This window comes from Euphorbia lathyris, chromosome 6 (genome assembly GCF_963576675.1).
Source record: "Euphorbia lathyris chromosome 6, ddEupLath1.1, whole genome shotgun sequence".
Taxonomy (NCBI): Eukaryota; Viridiplantae; Streptophyta; class Magnoliopsida; order Malpighiales; family Euphorbiaceae; genus Euphorbia; species Euphorbia lathyris.
Window position 1 is genome coordinate 65,849,393 of NC_088915.1, and position 21,409 is coordinate 65,870,801.

Sequence of the window (21,409 nt, forward strand, 5' to 3'; positions counted from 1 at the left end):
TATTAAAATAATATGATAGGTTTAATTAATTAGTGGATCCTTTATGATTGATTGGTTATAGAATTTAACTATTGGAGTTAAATAGTTTAATAAAATAAAGTTTATTAAATGAATGATGTGATATGTATATTGAGTGGTTGTGAGTATATACCATTGGAGATGCTCTAAGAAACTATGTCTCACTGAAAATTATGGGTAAATAAAGAGTTATGAAAATCGAATGCATTCTTTATATTAAGGGCAGCAAAAGCACATAATGCCTTCATAGAACTTGCTAATGGAAAAACTTTTGCAGTGATTGTGGAATCTGCTGATGCCTATGTTTTGGTTTGTCTTATTTTCAATTATTACAGCTCTAGTGGATATTCTTGGCTTATCAGGAAGGAGAAATCAATTGTAGTGAAGCTTAATCCAGTGGCTATTGACAATGGCCCTTGCTTTGGCTGGGTATTTGTGCCTGATTTCTTTAGTGTATTGGCCTAGAAATTGAAGAACACCACCGCCATGAGAAAAATGAACCGCTAAGGGTCAATGTACTCATCAAGCACATTCAGGTAAGGACATTCTTTATAAACAATTTTCATGCTTTCTCATTGTGTTCACTTCATGCTTCAGATTGATCTTGATCTTGTTCTTGATTATTTGGAATTTTGACAGTGGAAAAGAAGCCGGAAAAGACTAGGATTCGCATTAGGCGGTAGAGGCTGTTGCTTTTTGTGGGGTGGATTTGAAGGGAAGAGTTATAGGTTTTCCATGGTTGTGGATTGTGTCTGCTATGTTTAGCTCAACTGCACATTTAAGGGACATGGAATTCATGTACTTGAATATGTGATTGTATAGATGAACTTGAGCTTTTAATTGTTCTTCTGCTTTCTGGGAATTCATTATAATTTTTGGTGGTTTTTTTGATAATGTTTTGTTGCAGAAGGGTGTGGTTTATGAATATGAAAATGTGTTTTGGTGGAAATATTGTTGATGGGTCTATTTATTTATTGATGATTTGAGATACGAAATGAGCATGTTTGAGGAAGTTTTGCTGTCACATGTCTATCAGCAAGGAAATTGTGTTGCGCATGAGCTTGCTCGATGTGTCCGTCTCCTCAATGAACCTTTAATTTTGATCGAAAATGTGCCTATGGGCGTCGATGCTATTTGTTTGGCAGACCAATGTAACTTATCCTCTATTTAATGCAAATGCAATTTTCCCTAAAAAAAAATAATAATAATAAAATAAGTCAAAAAAATTATAACTTCAATGGTAGCAACATCAGACATCTATGGTCTCTTCAACCATATTGAAATCACATGATAATGAGATTAACAACAGGAAAACAAAACATTAAGCAAAATTAAAAATAATGGTAAAATAGGTAATAGTAGGAGTGAAAGTAATTTTTAACTCATCACATTACAATTACAAATGAGTTATCAATTCTACACAAATCTCATCGTACAGATAGTAACTAAGTGATGAGTTTTTAAGGCTTGCAAAAAGAGGTTTAGTTGAGTATAGGAGAAAGTGTGATTGGAAGTGCAACAACATATATCAGAGCAATTAGACCATACAAATTTTAATCAAATCAGGGACACACAAGGTTCTAATCGGTGTACAAACAATTAATATAATGATTCACTCAAAAGAGAAGGTAATCTAAAGAAATAAGCATTCAACTTCAATTTTTAAAAAGGAATAGAAGAAACCAAATGCAAACAACAACAATTAAAATAGAATAAAGCAAATGTCTAAGAGATCCAGATGCTCTTCAATGTTTAAGAGCTACTTGGAAATCATTGAATTCAGAATAACATTCAGATGAGAACAAAACTAAACGGAGAATCAAAACCAAAAAAAAAAATATAGACAATATCGAAAAAACAGTTACTAAGCACGAACCAAATGTCGTCTAATGAATAAAAGCCTACCTAATACAAATTAAAGGAAAGATTAGAAAACCAGCTCTCAGCCCGAATTAATTGACCAACACTAATAAATGAATAGTGAAAATTCTCAAAACCCAAACTCTGAAAAATCCGTAAAAGAAAATCAAACTCACCTTAATCAAAAACTCATATTTGAATGAAGAGAAGAAATAATAGAGTGGCCAAAGGATAGACGAAAAACGAATCAACATCAATTAATTGATGTGAAATAAATGAAGTTCATTTGGACTTTACCTCAACAAACAATAAGTTTGTAACTCCAATTGTCCAAATATGCACAAATATGACAAACAAATCAATTTAAAAAAATGTAACGTCAATAAAATTGAGGGCTCTCGCTCTCTAGTTCCTATGGGTTTAGAGTTAAGTGGCAATCAAAGACTTACAAATTAAACAATCGCAGGTAATGGTGAGATCGAAGCGCAAATAACTTGATCCGCAGTTGAGGTATGGATAGAAAAGAAGCAGAAGCAGTTGAGGAAGATGAAAGATTAGCAGTTTATTATGGATTTAGATGGAGGGAGAGGAGCAATTGCTTCCTATGTGAACGTCAACACGAAAATTTAAATGTATTTTTGAAAAAACTAAGAGAAAATTACACGTCAGTTAAAGACTAAATGCTTTAGTATAAAGATGACACATCAGCTTTCAGAGTTACAGATTTAGTATATGTATAGATAGATAGATAGATAGATAGATTCTTAATATATTTAATAGTAGTATTTTAACATAATAGTAGTTTTTCATAAATAAATTAATATAACTAGACAGGGGCGGAACCAGTGGGGGGTTGGCCGAGGCTCGAGCCCCGGCTGGCCGCCTGAGAATTGAGAAAAAAAAAATTAGTAATGGTGTCTCGTAATATTTTGGAGAGAATTATATTGACTCTATGTAGTATTATTTCAATATATAAATGTAGGTGAGTTGGTTAAGTATGCTTGCTTTTATTTGAGAGATCCTGTGTTCAACCCCCTTTAACCTCATTTTTTTAAAAAGTTTTTATTTATTTTAATTTTATTTTTCAATAATTATAAAAACATGTTACACTTTTTTTTTTTTTTTGAATGGAATATTTACGGAATCCCCATAAATAGGATCAAACCTTATTTCATGGTATTTACCTCTTTCTTATTCTTAAGCAAGTCCCCGAGAGGGCTTAATTGATCCATGATTTATGTTTCATCTTTCGCTTCCTTTGTTTCGAGAAATATAGCGATCAATTCCGATTCTTTCTTTTTCTATTGATCCTTTTCCGATCGAGATGTATGGCTCCATGAGTCTATGTGTCTATATAGATCCTGTTCATGGATTAACGAAAATGTGCAAAAGCTCTATTTGCCTCTGCCATTCTATGAGTCTCTTCCTTTTTGCGTATGGCATCACCACTCCCTTTGGCAGCATCCACTAATTCGGAACTTAATTTGAAAGCCATATTTCGACCCGGACGTTTTCGGGATGCCCCTAATAACCAACGAATGGCAAGTGCTTTTCCTTGTGTGGATCCTATTTCAATGGGAACTTGATGAGTCGATCCGCCTACACGTCTTGCTTTTACTGCTATATCGGGAGTTACTCCACGTATTGCTTGACGTAAAACAGATAGTGGATTTGTTTCTGTCTTTTGTTGAATCTTTTTCATGGCTCGATAGATAATTTGATAAGCCAATGATTTTTTTCCGTGTTTCAGAATACGGTTAACCAACATGTTAACTAATCGATTACGATAAATTGGATCGGATTTTGCAGTTTTCTCTTCTGCAGTACCTCGACGTGACATGAGCGTGCAAGGGGTTCTCAAGAATCTGTTTTCCTTTTATAAGGGCTAATAAAATCATTTATTTTGGCTTTTTGACCCCATATTGTAGGGTGGATCTCGAAAGATATGAAAGACCTCCCTCCAAGCCGTACATACGACTTTCATCGAATACGGCTTTCCACAGAATTCTATATGTATCTATGAGATCGAGTATGGAATTCTGTTTACTCACTTTAAATTGAGTATCCGTTTCCCTCCTTTTCCTGCTAGGATTGGAAATCCTGTATTTTACATATCCATACGATTGAGTCCTTGGGTTCCCGTGCGGCTGGGGACGGATCTTTGCGATCCACAGGCGGCAGATTCGACAAGGTTGTCGCGGCTGGGTGCGGATCAATGGGAGATACGGGCGGCTGGGTTTTCTGATGCCGGGGGTAAGGCTCCCCCAATCTCGAGGGGAGAAGTGGGGCCGGGGGTGCCTGGCGCAGGGCTATGCGCCGATAGTGCCGGGCACTGCCCAGGCGCTGCCGGCTCCTCGGTCGGGCAGTGGGCTGGGGCTGTCGGCGCAGTGCCTTGCGTGGGATCCTCTTCTCCGGGCTGTGAGGGGCAGGCAGGGGCTACGACGGGGAGGCAGGCTGCCTCGGGTCTGGATGTTTCTAATAATTCGGGAAGGGTGGGTGTTGTAGGAGTAGCTCATGGGAAGACGGTCTCCCCCAGACCTAGGGTTCAGATGAGCGAGATTGGTAAAAACTCTTGGAAGGACACGGTCATGGGGGTGGCTGAGGAAGAGCCGGTTTTAGAGGAAGTTTTAATGGTGGGAGATTCTGATGATATGTTCTCGGATTCTGATGAGGAAGATAATGGCCAGGAGGATCCTCTCTGTCCGGTCATTAGACTTTCCGCTGCAGAGAAGCGTGAGCTTAGAGAGAAGTGGAAGGTGTCTTTGATTGTTACTGTCCTGGGTAAGCGAATTAGTTTTAACTATTTTGCCCAAAGAATACAAGCGCAGTGGGCAAGGAAAGGTAAAGTCAGTATTACTGACCTGGAAAATGACTACTATGTCATTAAATTTACTAGGGTTGAGGATTATAATTCGGTTATCAAGGGAGGCCCATATATCATTTCCAATCATGTTTTGGCCTTAAGGCCTTGGGTTCCTAATTTTAATCCTCACGACTGTTCGGTTAACAGGATCTTGACTTGGGTAAGATTCCCGGGCCTTCCCATTGAGTACTACAGTGAAAACTTTCTGAGTAAAATAGGAGGTTTGGTTGGTAAGGTCCACCATGTGGACAAGACTACAATTGGGGCCATTAGGGGTAAGTTTGCTAGGGTATGTATAGATGTTGATCTGGCTAAACCTTTACTTTCTAAGTTCTGTGTTCAGGATAAAGTGTTCTTTATTGAGTATGAAGGTTTACATAACATCTGTTATGATTGTGGCATGTATGGTCATTCTCAGGAGGGTTGCCCTAAAAGGGAGAGGGTTGTTATAGAGAGGGTTGAGAGTAGTGTGCGGATTACTGGAGGGAACCAGGGGTATGAAGGGAACTTTGGTCCCTGGATGGTGGCAAAGAGGCCCGCTAGACGTAGGAATCAACCTACAGTGGTTCACAATCGTCCTCCTGATATCAACACAAATTCTAAGTCCCTTTCTCCTAAAGCTACTGTTATTCCAAATGTCAAGGAGAAGCCTGTCCTCAAAGCTAGAAAGGAGGCTGGGGTTTCTTCAGTAGCCTTGCCTGGGTCCAGATTTGGGGCCCTGATGATTGAGGAAGTTCAAGAGTCAGACCAAGATGAGAATCATATGGATGAGAGTATTCCAGGATTAGAGTCTGTAGATCCAGTCGAGAAGGTGGTTGAATCTGTGAACCCACTTTTTGTCTCTAAGGATGAAGCCCAGGGGGGGACCCTGACCCTTGCAGCTAGAAGGATGAAGAATTCAAATGAGGTTAGTATTCCTGTTCCTGGTATTGATCCTGGGATTGGGAAATCTATGGGAGTTAACAAAACTAATATGAAAAAGCTTAAAGGAAAACAAAAAAGTGGCCTTAACACTTTGGCGTTTCCAGATAAGAGGGGGCCCGGGGGTACCTCGGTAAGGCTCTCAGGAGCCCCTAGTAAATACCTAGCTTAGGGTAGGGGTGTGGTCAGTTGTCCTCCTTTCTATGGATTTGTTATTTTGGAATGTTAGGGGTGCGGCTAGCAAGGCTACCCGTATCCATATTAATGATCTTATTAAGCAGTTTAATCCATCTTGTTTTGCTCTTTTGGAAACTAAGATTAGTGGTGAGAAAGCAGATGAGGTGGTTAAGAAGTTTAAGAACTGGCACTGTGTTAGATCGGAGGCAACTGGCCGGGCTGGGGGGATTTGGCTTTTTTGGAGGCCAGATCGGATTCATTTTGATATTCTTAGCATGGATAAGCAGTTCATTCATTGTAAAGTGAGTATTTCCGGCAATACTTCCTTTTTTATTACCCTTGTGTATGCTGACCCTATCTTGTCTAATCGAAAACGGCTCTGGGAGGTTCTCTATTCTATGAGTGTCAGCATTTCGGAGCCCTGGTTTGTGGCGGGTGACTTCAATGATATCGCCTTTATGAGTGATCAGAGAGGGGGATCCAATCATTATGTTAATCGCTGTCTGCATCACAAGAATAGTATGGATTTATGTGGGCTTTCCGATCTGGGGGCTTCTGGTCATAAATTCACTTGGAAGCGTAATAATACTTTTGTTCGATTGGACAAAGTCTACGCTAATGTTTTAGCTCTAACTTCCTTCCCCGAGTGCTCTGTGTTGAACCTCCCGTTCCGTCATTCGGATCATTGTCCTATTTTGTTTAGACTTTTGAGAGGTAAGCACCCTAGGGGTAAGAGACCGTTCCGGTATCAGTTGGCTTGGGAGTCCCATCCTAAGTTTAAAGAGTTCGTTCATGAGAGTTGGAGACCTCATTCGTATGTACTGCAAGCTGCTGAAGGGTTCAGGAATAAGGTGCAGGGGTGGAATAGGAATGTGTTTGGGCATATTATCAGAAGGAAGAACAAGTTATTAAAGAGGATGGAGGGCATTCAACGCAGGTTGGAGGGGAGGTTTGATCATAGCCTTGAGGGCCTCCTCAGAACCCTTCAGAAGGAGCTGGAGGCTGTGCTTAGGCAGGAGGAGTTCCTTTGGTTCCAGAAGTCTCGGAAGTCCTGGATTAGAGATGGGGATCGTAATACCAAATACTTCCATCTCTCTACCCTGATCAGAAGGCAGAGAAATAGAATTGAGGCCATTAAGGATTCTAATGGTGATTGGGTTTATGAAGATGAGGTTATTCGGAACTTAGCCCTGGATTTCTACAGAGAGCTGTTCAAAGAGGAACCTGTTCTTTTGGAGAGGGCTCACTCTATTGCTACATTTCCTTTAATCAGTGAGGATTGTAGTCAGGAGGCCTTTCAACCTATTTCCCGAAAAGAGATTGACCAAGCTATCTTCAGCATTGGGGCTTCTAAAGCTCCTGGGATTGATGGTCTTCCGGCGGGCTTTTACCATAAGCATTGGGATGTAGTGAAGGAAGGCATCTATAATTTTGTCTTGGGGGTGTTCAGTGGTTCGAAGGATATTGAGCTGGTTAATAGAACCCTCCTGGTTCTGATTCCTAAGATTGATAAGCCTTCTTCCTTTTTGCATATGAGACCTATCAGTCTTTGTAATGTTCTTTACAAAACTGTTACAAAGATTGTGGCTAATAGAATCCGTGGCATTCTTCCTGCGATCATTTGTCAGAATCAGGGTAGCTTTGTGCCTGGTAGACAAATGATGGATAATGTGGTGATCGCCCAAGAGATGGTCCACACGATGAAGATTAGGAAGGGGAGGAAAGGCATTGTGGCTCTGAAGCTGGATTTAGAGAAGGCCTATGATCGAATTAATTGGGATTTCTTGATGGAGAGCCTTGAGAGAGCTAGAATCCCGGACAGTTGGAGAAGTTTAATTAAGGTATGTATTTCTTCTCCTGTGTTTCAAGTTATGGTCAATGGGGATATGTCGGAGGAATTTTCCCCGGGCAGAGGAATCCGTCAGGGGGATCCTATGAGCCCTTTCCTTTTTGTTATTGCTATGGAGAGGCTCTCTCACCTGATTCAGGATGCGATTGATAATGGGAGTTTCCACCCTGTGGCGATCAACAGCTTCTGTCCCCAGGTGACTCACTTATTCTTTGCAGATGATGTCCTTATCTTTCTTGAGGGTAATGAGGAGCAGTTGAGAGTCATTATGGATATTCTGGATTGTTTTTGTTCGGCCTCTGGGCAGAAGCTTAATATCCAGAAATCTAGGATGATGTGCTCTAAGAATATGAATCAGAGAGTCTGTAAGAGATTAAGTGATCTCTCAGGTATTCCTCTTACTGATTCTCTTGGGAAGTATCTGGGCGTTCCCCTCCATAGTGAGCGTGTGTCTAAAGGCTCCTTCAAAGAGACTTTGGATAAAGCTAATTCGAAGTGTGCCATTTGGAAAGCCAAGACTCTGTCTCTCGCTGGCCGCCTCACGTTAATTCAATCTGTTAATTGTGCTGCTCCCAATCACATCATGCAGGCTTGTAAGCTTCCGGATCCTGTGCTTAATGATCTTGACAAGATTAACCGTAGGTTCCTGTGGGGGGAAGCTGCGGAGGGCAGGAAGATCCATCTTGTCCCTTGGAGTGAGGTTTGCCAGCCTAAAGATTCTGGGGGTCTGGGTATTAGGAAAGCAAAGGACAATAATAAAGTTTTATTAATGAAACTCCTTTGGCGTATGTGGCAAAACCCTTCCTCTCTTTGGGTTCGCCTCCTTTGTGGTAAGTATCGGAAAGACAAAATCTTCGGGGGCCCGAAAGAGAGAGTTGCTAATTGTTCCTTCCTCTGGAAAGGACTTAGTGCTGTGTTTGATGAGTTCTGCTTGGGAGTTGGCCTGGAGGTGGGGAATGGTAAGTCCATTAGTTTCTGGTTTGATAACTGGATTGGGGATAAACCGTTAATTGAGGTGTGTTCTTCCCCCCCGCCTAGTGATATACGCAACTGGAGGATTGCCGATATGGTTGACTCGGAAGGGGACTGGATCTGGTCAAAGTTTGATACTTTCTTTAGCCTTGAGACTCTCCTTAGAATGCGGGGAGTGAAGGTGAGTAATCAAGAGGAAGACTTGGATAGGCACTGTTGGGCGCTGACTAACAATGGAGTTTATTCTTGCAAATCGGCCTTTGAAGCTTTCTCTCTCTTTAGATCTGATCCTCCCTCGGATGTGTGGAAGTCGATTTGGACCCTTAAAGTTCCTTTCCGTATTAGGAGTTTCCTGTGGCTGGGCGTTAAGGACAGGCTTCTTACTAATTCGGATAGGCACAGAAGGCACTTGGCTGATTCTGGAGCTTGCAGTAGATGCAGAGGCCATGTTGAGACTTTGTGCCATGCTCTTAGAGATTGCTCTAATAGTAAAGAGGTTTGGAGGAAAATTCTCCCACACCATATTTTCTCTTCCTTCATGGCACATTCTGAGGTCGACTGGTTCTCTGATGGTGTTAGAGGAAAGTTGCTTCCATACATGGAGCATGGTGACATTTTCTTTGCTATTATCTGTCACCAAGTTTGGAAATGGAGAAACGAGGAGATTTTTGGAGATAAAACTGTTTTTATGACAAACTTAGCTGATTTCTTCTCGAAAAAACTTTTCTCTATTATCGATAGTTTCAAAGGAGAGTCCCTTGCCAGAGCCTCTCAGTGTTGTGATGTCCATCTCGTGGGATGGAGCAGGACAAGAGAGGGGGTTGTGAAGCTGAATACTGATGGTTCCTGCCTCAGTAACGGTAAGATTGCGGCTGGAGGTGTGCTTAGAGATGTAGGGGGCGTCTGGCTTTCTGGGTTCTCCCAGAATTTAGGGTTGGGTTCTTCCTTTTCTGCGGAGCTCTGGGCTATTCTTACTGGAATCAATCTTGCTAAAAGGCTGGGTGTTAAGAGGCTCTCTGTGGAGTCTGATAATTTGGAAGCAATCAAAATGATTTCTGAGAATCATTCTATGGGTCTTAACAGTCGCAACCTCATCAAAGCTATTATAAGGCTTTGCTCCTCCTTTGAGTTCGTAGAGTTCAGACACATTTTTAGAGAGCAGAATCGTGTTGCTGATCGCTTGGCGGCGGCGGGCCATGAAGGGACGTTAGGCGTTACTACCCTTCCTGTTTCCCCTAGTTTCATCTCTCATCTTCTCTTAGAAGATAGGATTGGGGTTAGCTTACCTAGGCTAATTCCTGGGTAGTTTGTTGTTTTTCGTTTTTCTTTTCCTTTTCTACCAAAAAAAAAAAATTAATTTAAATGGACTCTTTATTTTTATTTTTATTTTCATAACACTTTTGAATTCATTTTTATTATGTCTTTACCATTCAAAAAAAGTAAACATGTTTAATTTTCGATTAGTTTAATGCTAGTTTTTTTTTTAAAAAAATGATAACATTTTTACAGTTTTAGTGCGTTGGAGGCTAAAATTTTTTTGCAGAGCCCTAACGGACTGGACTTTGAAAATTTACCATCAACTGCACAGTTAATTTCGATTTTTTTTTTTACGTTTTGAATTTTTTTTTATTGAGCTCCGGATCATCCGGGGTCCTGGTTCCGCCACTCTAACTAGAGATGTTTTTAGTTTGTTTTTTTAACTTTATGCCTATACATTGCACGAGAATATAAAATATTATAAATTTTTCATGGTACAAGTAAAGTGAATAAATTTTTTGAAAAGTGATTGAACATGTTATTCATGTAGATACTTAGCATTCTTTGTTTGAAAGTAATGGCTTACACATATTGGATTATATATTTTTTTCATATTGTACACTCAAAATATAATTTTAGATAATTATTTTTTTTATAAAATTTGAGTAAATCAATCTTATAGTTTAATTAAATTACTTCCGTTTTAAGTAAAAGTAGTTTTAATTGCTATTTCAAATTATTATATACATTAACAAATAATATACACTATATATATTTATTAAAAAAAATCTGGGTTTACGGCTAGTTTTACACTATATCCTTTAAAAACGGACTGAATAATATATTATTTAGGGTAATTAATTTATTAGTCTGTATATTTTGACAAAACACATTGTTTAGTCTCTGTATTTTCAAAAACACATGGTAAGGTTCCTAACCTTTTTCTCAGTGAACTGTTTAGTCATTCCGTTTGTTTGTTAGATTTTTTTTACCGTTTATGACTTTGGAAATGACTAAATTACCCTTTACTATTTACTTTCAAACTTCAGAAGAGGAAATCCAATTTAGAAGAAGAAGTTATTTGTATGGAGAACAAGAAAAAAAACAGACCCAATGCTTACGAATTTGAATGATTAAGAAGAAAATCAAGAAGAAGAAAACTCAAAGTTGATTTCAGATGAATTAGAGTTTAAAGAAAGAAAAAAAAAGAAAAAAAAGAACGCAAATCCAAATTGACTAACATAATCTTCATGAGAGTCTAACGGCAGGGACTAAACAGTTCACCGAGAAAAACGTTATGGATTAAACTGTTCACCGAAAAAAACGTTAGAAACTTTACCGTGTGTTTTTAAAAATATAAGGACTAAACAATGTGTTTTGTCAAAATATAACAACAATAAATTAATTGTCCTATTATTTATTGGTGAAAATCATATTGAATTCTTTTGGTTACAAAATAATAATATTAAAATTGAGTGTTTTTTTAGTAATTAATTAGACATTAGAAATTGTAAGATTGCCCCATTGTAGAATTCCTCCTCCTATTTCCATTGACTGCTTTCTGTTTTTCTTTAGTGTGATTACAGTTTTCCCGCTCATAAATGATTCCAATTCAAACGCAATTCACCACGTCATCGATCTCCATCTATTTATGAAATTCAACATTGGCCGTAGATCATAGCAAAGAAACGGTCAGGATTAATTATCTCCACCTCCCTGCTTTCATACCCCACCACGTCATCAATCCGCGTCCTACTCGCTATCCACCGTAGATAAAATCCTTACTAACCAATGGCTACGATCTATCCTCTCTTCCCTATAAAACAAACCATTTCATCTGCAAGTAACGCACCATCAACCCAAAGCTATCATAACTCCTCATTTTCAAATTTCGTAACCCTAATTCTTTTGCAATGGCTCGAACTAAGCAAACTGCTCGCAAATCAACCGGTGGAAAGGCACCGAGGAAGCAGCTCGCGACGAAAGCAGCCAGGAAATCCGCTCCGGCAACAGGAGGTGTTAAGAAGCCTCACAGGTTTCGTCCCGGAACTGTTGCTCTTCGTGAAATCCGCAAGTACCAGAAAAGTACAGAGATGCTGATCAGAAAGCTGCCCTTCCAGCGCCTCGTCCGAGAGATCGCCCAAGATTTCAAGACTGATCTGAGGTTCCAGAGCTCCGCCGTTGCTGCTCTCCAAGAAGCTGCAGAGGCATATCTCGTTGGACTCTTTGAAGACACAAATCTGTGTGCCATTCATGCCAAGAGAGTAACAATCATGCCGAAAGATATGCAGTTGGCGAGAAGGATCAGAGGCGAGCGCGCTTGAGTATAGTCGAAACGAGTAGCCTTGTTTGTTGATTCTGACTAGTATTATATCTTATTCGTCTTAGTTTTTTCGATCGTAGATTAAAACACAATAGGTTATTAGCAGGATGAACTAGTGCTGTGAGTTGAATCAACCTGGTTGTTTATTTCTAAATTACTTAATTGGAGTCTATGAAATTGAATAGTTTGTTCAATTGGCAGTTTCTTTGTGCATTATGTATCGTTTTACTTTGGCTTGGATTTAACCTTTCTTCATACTTTTCTGTTGTCTGTTTTGTTGTTTCTCTTTAGAAAATTAATTGTTTTTGAAAATGAAATTTAACCATACATTTACACTGATTATATACAAGTAAACTGGAAACGTTTGAAATTTTATGTTCTTTTGATGTTATCCGTTGTTATGGATGAAATATATGAAAATTCGGGTATTTGTTCATAGATGAAGAAGTTCAAGATCTATGAGGTTTTTTAATTGATTTATAAGAGTTTGTTGTTCAGATCCAAAATCAGACGTTCATTAATGCTGAGGTATATACTTGGGGCTATTCTTTTTATCTCAAATATCAGATGTTCATTAATGTTGAGGTATATAGTTGGGCAGCTGTTGAAGCGACTGCTGATTTTTTGAACCTGTAATTGTCATCAAAAGCACATAATGCCTTTATAGGACTTGTTAGTGGCAAAGCTTTTGCAGTGTGATTGTGGAATCTGCAAGAAGGAGAAATCAATTGTAGTGAAGCTTAATCCAGTGTGATTTGTGCCTGATTTCTTAAGTGCATTGGCCTAGAAATTGAAGAACACCACAGCCATGAGAAAAATGAACCTCTAAGGGACAATGTACTCATCAAGCACATTCATGTAAAGAACATCCTTTACAAACCATTTTCATGGTTTCTCATTGTGTTCACTTCATGCTTCAGATTGTTCTAAAGTTGCCTGGAACATGAATTAGTAAATGTTTACTGGGGACTGCAGTAGTTTTTGATACTGGAGATTCATCGTTCAGCTGTAAGAAACTGTCTCTCTCAAAATTGTGGTTAAGTAAAGAGTTATGAAAATTGAATGCATTAATCCCTGTATTTGTTCTCAATTATTAATAAACACATTGTTTCAGGAATGAATTCCAAATTCAATATCGATCTATTGGCTACAAACTTCAGTTTCCTTTAAATAAATAGAAACCTAAGAGTATAGATAGAAACCTAAAAGTCTAGCTACTGAACCTTTTAGTCAATCGCCCTTTGTGAAAACCAAAAATCGACTTTTTCAGATCAACCTATCAGCCAAGGAAACCCGAAATAACCACTAGTATCTAGTGGGGAATGAATGGCCAAAATAGAACAATAGAAACTTTAACATAAGAGTTTAAGAAACTTTATGATGTATTAAGATTGACAACCCGATCCGTGTAGATACCTAAGCCAAAAGATATTAGAGATTCTCCTACTTTCCTCCTTAGCAACACTAAAAGATAAGAAATTATTGTCTGCAAAAAAAAAAAAAAAAAAAACACTCAGAGCACCCTAACAAATCGTACGATCAGAGAACTTCAGCTTTAGTAATAAGGTAAGAAAGCAACTCAACACACTAAATGAATAGATAAGCAGAAAGAGGTTTCGAGGGTTCGCTCACAATCTCTACTTCTTGTCTGTGTTTGCTCACAATGCTCAAAATGCTGATTATTATAGTCACATTTTTTTTTAAAAAAAAAAATTTGCGCATAATGCGCTTACATTAAAGAAAAAAGAAAAATCCTCATCAAACCCGGATGTGATTCGAACCCATGACCTCTATAGTCATAGTCACATCATATATTTTTAAATTTATACTTCCCAAAGTGAAAACAAAGGAATACCTCCTTATCCATAATGTGAAAGTTGGTACTAGATTACACATAATGTACGTGTACAACAATTCACAACAATAATCATAAAAAAAATACTAAAGCAAAACTCGTAATGCCCACAAGGCAAAATAGTATAGCGGTTACGTATCTGGTTGCCTCAAAACAACAAAGAACTTTTATTTGTTCGAATACCATCTGTTGACTCACGTGGTTAAGAACGATTGTGTTGTCTTTTAAAATTCATACATGCTGATGTCTTTCTTTCTGAAATATACTCTTTAACTGTCTCTGATGACCTGAAATGATAACAACCGTCAGAAAAGGGACCGAAGTCCGGCAAACTCTCTCTGATACTTAAGTTAGACAATTACTTGAGGAAGTATAAAGCTAACTTGAAAGCAGTTGGGTAAGAGAGTTCCAAACTATTTATAGGCATAAAGCTTGTGTACCTCGACACATTTGGCAACGTTTGATTGGGCTTCGAATCTTATATTTCCGTCCCATGCTAAATAAGAATTAAGGAGTGTGCATTTGGAATCCAGAATGATTATTGGTCCACGTGTCCACCTAGGCAGCTCCCGAAGAGACTTTCTTCACCATTAAGTATCTAAATAAGCAAGCGTTCGTGAGCTTTGAAGAGCTTAGACCCAAATGTTGGATTCAGGCTAAATCGATGCCTGAGCATTCATGGTATTAAAAGAAAAACATCACCAACTAACTAGATGTCTCTAGAGTAAATTATAGTATAAATATCTAAGATTTTTTTATCTTTTTTTGTGGTTATTTTTATGAACTAAAAATGTGGCTAATATTGTTCCACAACTCACATGTTTTTGTGGTAATTATTGATGTAAGCACCGGCATAGTAACAATATAAATAGGAGGCCATGAAATCAATTTAGTAATTGTTGGTGAGCTATAGTGGAATGCATTAAGTTTCTGCCAAAAAATAATATAAGTTTTTTTTGTCCAAATAATAATTTTATTCAATTAATTTAGTCCTCTATTCTCAACAAGTGGTATTAGAGCAGACGGTCAGGGACCGGGAGTCGAGTGCCTCGAAAGTTCATGATCCTGGATCGTGGTGGTACGAGGTATTTTTAGCGTGCAGTCCGGGACTGTGGAAATTATTAGTCGGCGAGCAAACTTATTTGGTTAATTAAAGGAGATAACCAAGTCGTCATGACAGACATGTCTACCTCGGTAAGCACTCTGTAAAACTCAATAATAATAATTATAGTACTTAAATACTCGTATGCAATTTTATCTGCTTGGCCAAGATTTATGGGAGACTGTTGGAGGTAATGAAACAACGCCTCCGACGGAACAAAATGACCTTAAAAAGTGGAAGGTCAAGTGTGGTAAAGCTATGTATGCTTTATCAATTTCGGTGGAAGACGATTTGCTGCAACGCATCAAGGATGCTAAAACCCCCAAAGAAGCATGAGACACTCTTGCCGGAGTATTTGCAAGAACGAACGATGCCAAACTCCAACAACTCGAGAACGAGTTACTGCTGGTCTCGCAAAATGACATGACGGTGAATCAATACTTTACTAAAGTTAAAATTTTATATAAAGAAATTTCAAAATTGGATCCTGAAAATAAAATTACTAAAACAAGAATGAGAAGAATAATAGTCCATGGGCCGCGTCCCGAATTTAACGCACTTGTCATGACAACCTGTGGATTGGTTAAAGAGCCAAGTTTAAATGAATTAGAAAATACCTTGGCTAATCAAGAGGCTCTAGACAAGCAAATGTATAATGTCACAGTCAATGATGAAGATAAAGCTCTTTTTATCAATAAAAAGAGCAATGATCCAAAAATCACGAGATCGAGAAATGACGAAAGATTCAAACAAGGATGGCAGAAAAGGCAACAAAGAGGGAGTTGGCAAGAAGGGGGAGCTCACCACAACCACAAGCAAGCGCACGAGTAGACACATCGGCACAAGAACGATCAATGCTATAACTGTGGCAAAAGAGGCCAATATGCTCGAGACTGCAGATACAAGAAAGCAGAAGGAAACGTTGCAACATCCACACATGCTCAAGATGAAAGAGAAGAAGATTGGTGTTGAAACACCTTGCCACATAAATTTTGATTTGACAAAATTGTTTAAGTATAATTAAAATACATATTCTAAACACACTAAGTTTAAATGCTTTGATTTATTCTACTAATATGTTTGTTCAATGTTGAGTTAAAACTGTTTATAAGACACAAGAATTAAAAGGCCCAAGCTCAATACGGAAGTCAAGGCCCAAGTCAAACAACTCATTACAACTCGGCCCGCGTTTGTCAAGACGTTGCCGTTTTGAACAAAACGCAACTCAGCAAAAGAAGGATCTAGAAGACCTTCGGGAACAACTTCAAGATGAAGCTGCTGAGTAGATTCGACAAACGTACAAGACAGCAGCTGGCCAAGGAAAACTTCCAGACAAAGTATTTCCCCTTCGGGTAAAGTTCAGACGACACAGTATGCTGTCCAGTTGACTTTACCATAAAAGGAGAGACAGTATGCTGAGCTGACCGAGGACAGAAGATACACAATTCTGATTGGCCGAGAGCTCTGAGCAAGTCAGGATGACAACGACAGGTAGCCGTTTCCCTCCAACGGTTATTTCGAAATTCGAAATGACCGATGCCCAGGCGTCTCTATAAATAGTGCCATCAGAAGCTTCACTCAACACAGAACTGGATCAAGCCATTACGCTGACCAAATTTCTACACGAGTTCTGCAAGCAAAGAAGCAAAGCAAATCTTACACTACAATTCATACATTTGTGTAAAAGTCTAGAGTGATTGTTTCAATCGTCTAAAGTGTCTTAGCAAATCTTTGTATAGGACAAAACACTTATCATTTCTAGAGATAGAAAGGAGAGGCTGAGTACTCGGTTTTAGTACTCAGCGAGAGATTAGGATTGAGTAGAGGTATAGAGGAAGGTACTCTTATCATACTCAGTTGCTAAGATTGTAAAAGGTTTGAGGCTCTACCTTTAAAGAGCTCAGTAGAGGATTCGAAATCTCGGAACGTGTTCCGGGGACAGGACGTAGGCTTAGAAGAAGCCGAACCTGGATAAATCTGCTGAGTGAAGTATTTCTTACCTTTAACTCCTTATATATATTGCTTGCTTAAAATAACCAAAAACTGACCAAGTAAAGAGGTCAAGTAGAGTTGTGCGCGTTGAACATCTGAGCTCAGGAATAGACTCTAAGTGCTATCTCTTGACTCAAGTTAAGAAACTGACCTAGTCACCAGTTGACTAAGCCAGTATCTTGCTGTTTACTCAGCGCCGCTGTTAAAACATTTTTCCTTAGAAAAAGAAGTCTGCCCTAATTGCAAAAAAAGTTTAAATAGTTCCTAACCCCCCCTTGGAACTATACTTGCAACCTTACAAGGGACCAACAATTGGGACTTCGAGGCTTCGTGTGAAATTACAGAGCCAATGACATGTGATACAATCATGCCCTCCAAAGCAGATGCACATGATGAGCTATCACTTACCGCTGTAAGTAATAAATTTATCAGTTATCATAATGATTGGATAGTGGACTCTGGATGTTCTAATCATATGACAGGAGATAAGGAAAAATTATCAAGCATGATAGAGTATAAAGGGGAGCGAGTTGTTGTCACCGCAAACAACTCAAAACTACCAATCACACATGTTGGGAAGATGATGGCATGCCTCGATACAACTCCAAGGAAGTGCAATTGGGGAATGTATTCCATGTACTTGGGATGACAAAGAACTTGATATCAGTGTCACAGTTGACATCCTCTGGCAACTATATAGTATTTGGTCCGAACGACGTGAAGGTGTATCGAAGTTTGAGGCCAACAAGCACACCGCTTGTGGAGGGAAGAAAACTTGAGTCTGTCTACATAATGTCAGCACAAACAACCTATGTAGACAAAGCCAGAAAGAATGAGACAGCCGATCTGTGGCATGCACGTTTGGGACACTAAGCTATAATAAGTTGAAGGTAATGATGAAGAACTCGATGCTCAATGGACTTCCACAACTTGATGTTTGTGATGACATAGTATGTGTTGTATGCTAGTTCGGGAAAGCACACCAGTTGCCGTATGAAGATTCTCAGTATCGAGCAAATGAGCCGCTCGAGTTGTTGCACTCTAATGTATTTGGACGTGTGAAGCAACCATCAGTTAGTGGTCATCAATATATGATAACTTTTATTGATGATTTCTCAAGGAACGTGTGGGTGTACTTTATGAAAAACAAATCAGAAGCATTTAGCAAGTTCCAAGAGTTCATGGAGAAGGTCGAAAAGGAAGTTGATCGGAAGATCCAATGCCTTCGATCTGACAATGGCGGAGACTATACTTCGCATGAATTCTCAATATACTTGCAAGACTACAAAATTCGACGACAGTTGACTTGTTCTAATACTCCACAACAAAATAGGGTAACAGAAAGGAAAAATAGACACCTTGCGGAGATATGCAGAAGCATGTTACATGTGAAGAATGTTCCACCTCGATTTTGGGCAGAATATATGAAGACAGTTGCAGATGTTATCAATAAACTACCACAAGCACCACTTGGATTCATTTCACCCTTCGAGAAACTATAGAAGCTCAAACCCACTGTAAGTCACTTTCGAGTGTTTGGCTGCGTATGTTATGTTTTCGTTCCTGATCATTTACGTAGTAAGTTTGATAAGAAAGCTATAAGATGCATCTTCGTGGGTTATGACAATCAAAGAAAGGGGTGAAAGTGTTGTCACCCAACAACAGGGAGGTGTTATACTTCAAGAATGTGGTGTTTGATGAAGCTTTATCCTGGTGGTCACCTCATGAAGTTGTACTACCCGATTCAAAAGAAATCGAGGAGAAATTACAGGAAAAACTTGAAAGGGACGAGGCGGCTGAAGAAATCATTCCAGAAGTGGAACTGATAGAAGAAAACCTTGGGACCAAGTCACCTGAAAATATTCAATCTCCATGGCGTACATACGTACATCATCAAACACCCAAAGAAGAACGACCAAGTCAACTCGAGGAGATTGTTGATGATGATAAAACAACAGAAGAACAACAATCACTGGTACGGAGGTCAACACGAAAGCGGAGACCAAATCCTAAGTACGCAAATACGGCAGTGATCGAAGTAGCGGTAAAGGATCATGCGACATACGAAAAAGCATCTTTAAGTAAGGAGTGGAGAAAGGCTATGGAGGAAGAAATAGATGCCTTGAAGCAGAACGAGACTTGGGATTTAGTTCCCAAACCCAAAGATGTGAAGCCTATTTCCTGTAAATGGGTTTATAAAGTAAAGCAGCGTCCTGACGGGTCAATTGAGAGATGTAAAGCTCAATTGGTGACTCGAGGATTCTCACAGAAATATGGTCTGGACTATAATGAGACATTTAGTCCAGTTATAAAGATCACCACATTACATGTTCTACTAGCACTTACAGCCAGTAAAAATTGGAAGTTTTGGCAGATGGATGTGAAGAATTCTTTCTTACATGGCGAATTGGATAGAGAGATATACATGGACCAGCCTCAAGGGTTCGAGAGCAAGGCTCAACCAAAATATGTATGCAAGCTTAAGAAAGCGTTGTATGGATTGAAGCAAGCACCAAGAGCATGGTATGGGAAAATACCAGAGTTCCTGATTCAAAGTGGCCACATGGTGGCTCTAGCTGTTTCCAGCTTGTTCGTGAAAGCCCAAGGTGAGAAGTTGGCTATAATATTAGTTTCTGTTGATGATCTTATCATTACAGGTGATGATGTTGCTGAGATCAATCAAGTCAGAGCCAACTTATCATTACGTTTCCAAATGAAATCTTTGGGAGAGTTAAATCATTTCCTTGGTCTTGAAGTTTAACGGACGCAGGAAGGGCTTTTCTTGTGTCAGCATAAGTATGCTAAAGATATTTTGGAGAAGTTTGGGATGCTCGAATGCAAGCCTATTACAACTTCAGTAGAAGTACATATAAAGTTATATTCCGCTGAAGAAAAGGACTTGGATGATGCTACGATGTATAGACAACTAGTTGGAAGCCTGATCTATCTCACTCTGACTAGGCCAGACATATCATATGCTCTAAGTATGGTAAGTCGGTTTATGCAGAATCCGAATAATTCTCTGATATGTTAGAGGCACGATGAACTATGGTATCTTATACCAAAAAAGAGGAAAGTGCAAGGTACGTGGATACTGTGATGCTGATTACGCTGGAGATCATGACACAAGACGTTCAACTACAGGTTACGTGTTTAGTCTCGGATCAGGACCTATATCTTGGTGCAGCAAGAGACAACCTATGGTTTCATTATCAACTAGCAAAGTAGAGTATAGAGCAGCAGCCACATCAGCTCAAGAATGTACCTGGGTGATACAACTTATGAAGGATCTTCATCAGCCAGTTAATTACTCGGTATAGTTATATTGTGATAATCAGTCAGCGATACACTTGACTAAAAATCCAATGTTCCATGCAAAAACTAAACATGTGGAGGTGCATTATCATTTTGTACGAGAGAAAGTCTTACGTGGAGACATCACGATGCCGTATGTGAAGACCGAAGATCAAGTTGTTGATATATTTACTAAAGGTCTTAATGATGCAAAGTTCGAACAACTTAGAAGGCAACTTGGAATAACAACGAAGTATGAAATATTGAAAGTTGGTGCTGAGGGGAAAAATATCACCAACTAACTTGATGTTTCTAGAGTATATTATAGCATAAATATCTAAGATTTTTATCTTCTTTTGTGGTTATTTTTATTAACTAAAAATGTGGCTAATATTGTTCCACAATTCACATGTTTTTGTGGTAGTTATTGACGTAAGCACCGACATAGTAACAATATAAATAGAAGGCCATGAAATCAATTTAGTAATTGTCGGTGAGCTATAGTGGAATGTATTATGTTTCTGTCAAAAATTAATATAAGTTCTTTTTGTCCAAATAATAATTTTATTCAATTAATTTAGTCCTCAATTCTCAACATTAAATAATAATTAAAAATCACGAAAAATTCACTTTATCTTTTTTTTTCTACGCAGGGCGTACCCCCCCATGTACGCCCCGCGTCCTCGCCTTTCTCCCACCAATTTACGGCTAGGAGGTGCGATACGCGAGGCGTGCTTCCCCGCACGTCCCGCGTGCCGTGCCGTTTTTGTGTCAAATAAAGACCAGGAGGTGGGATACGCGTGGTGTGGCCCCTTCACGCCCCGCGTACCCCTCCTGGAATTCCACTCCTCCCCTATAAATACTCCCCCCTTTTTTCCTTCTTCTTCCTCACAACTCACTCTAACTTCCCACACTCTTCCTACACT

General features: G+C 39.0%; 2 protein-coding genes across 2 annotated transcripts; one reads left to right on the plus strand and one right to left on the minus strand.

The window, feature by feature from the left end:
• Positions 1–3,013: 3,013 nt before the first annotated feature.
• On the minus strand, positions 3,014–4,010 carry LOC136232196 (small ribosomal subunit protein uS7cz/uS7cy). Its single transcript, XM_066021241.1, has one exon. The coding sequence runs from the start codon at positions 3,716–3,718 to the stop codon at positions 3,251–3,253; it is 468 nt and encodes a 155-aa protein (XP_065877313.1). The 5' UTR covers positions 3,719–4,010; the 3' UTR covers positions 3,014–3,250.
• A 7,744-nt stretch (positions 4,011–11,754) lies between these two features.
• On the plus strand, positions 11,755–12,434 carry LOC136232198 (histone H3.2-like). Its single transcript, XM_066021243.1, has one exon. It carries the CDS (start codon positions 11,831–11,833, stop codon positions 12,239–12,241), a length of 411 nt encoding a protein of 136 aa, XP_065877315.1. The 5' UTR covers positions 11,755–11,830; the 3' UTR covers positions 12,242–12,434.
• The last annotated feature ends 8,975 nt before the right edge of the window (positions 12,435–21,409 follow it).

Excerpts from the sequence above, each read along its gene's own strand:
- LOC136232196 (XM_066021241.1), bottom strand. The coding sequence starts at position 3,718 with ATGTCACGTCGAGGTACTGCAGAAGAGAAAACTGCAAAATCCGATCCA.
- LOC136232198 (XM_066021243.1), top strand. The coding sequence starts at position 11,831 with ATGGCTCGAACTAAGCAAACTGCTCGCAAATCAACCGGTGGAAAGGCA.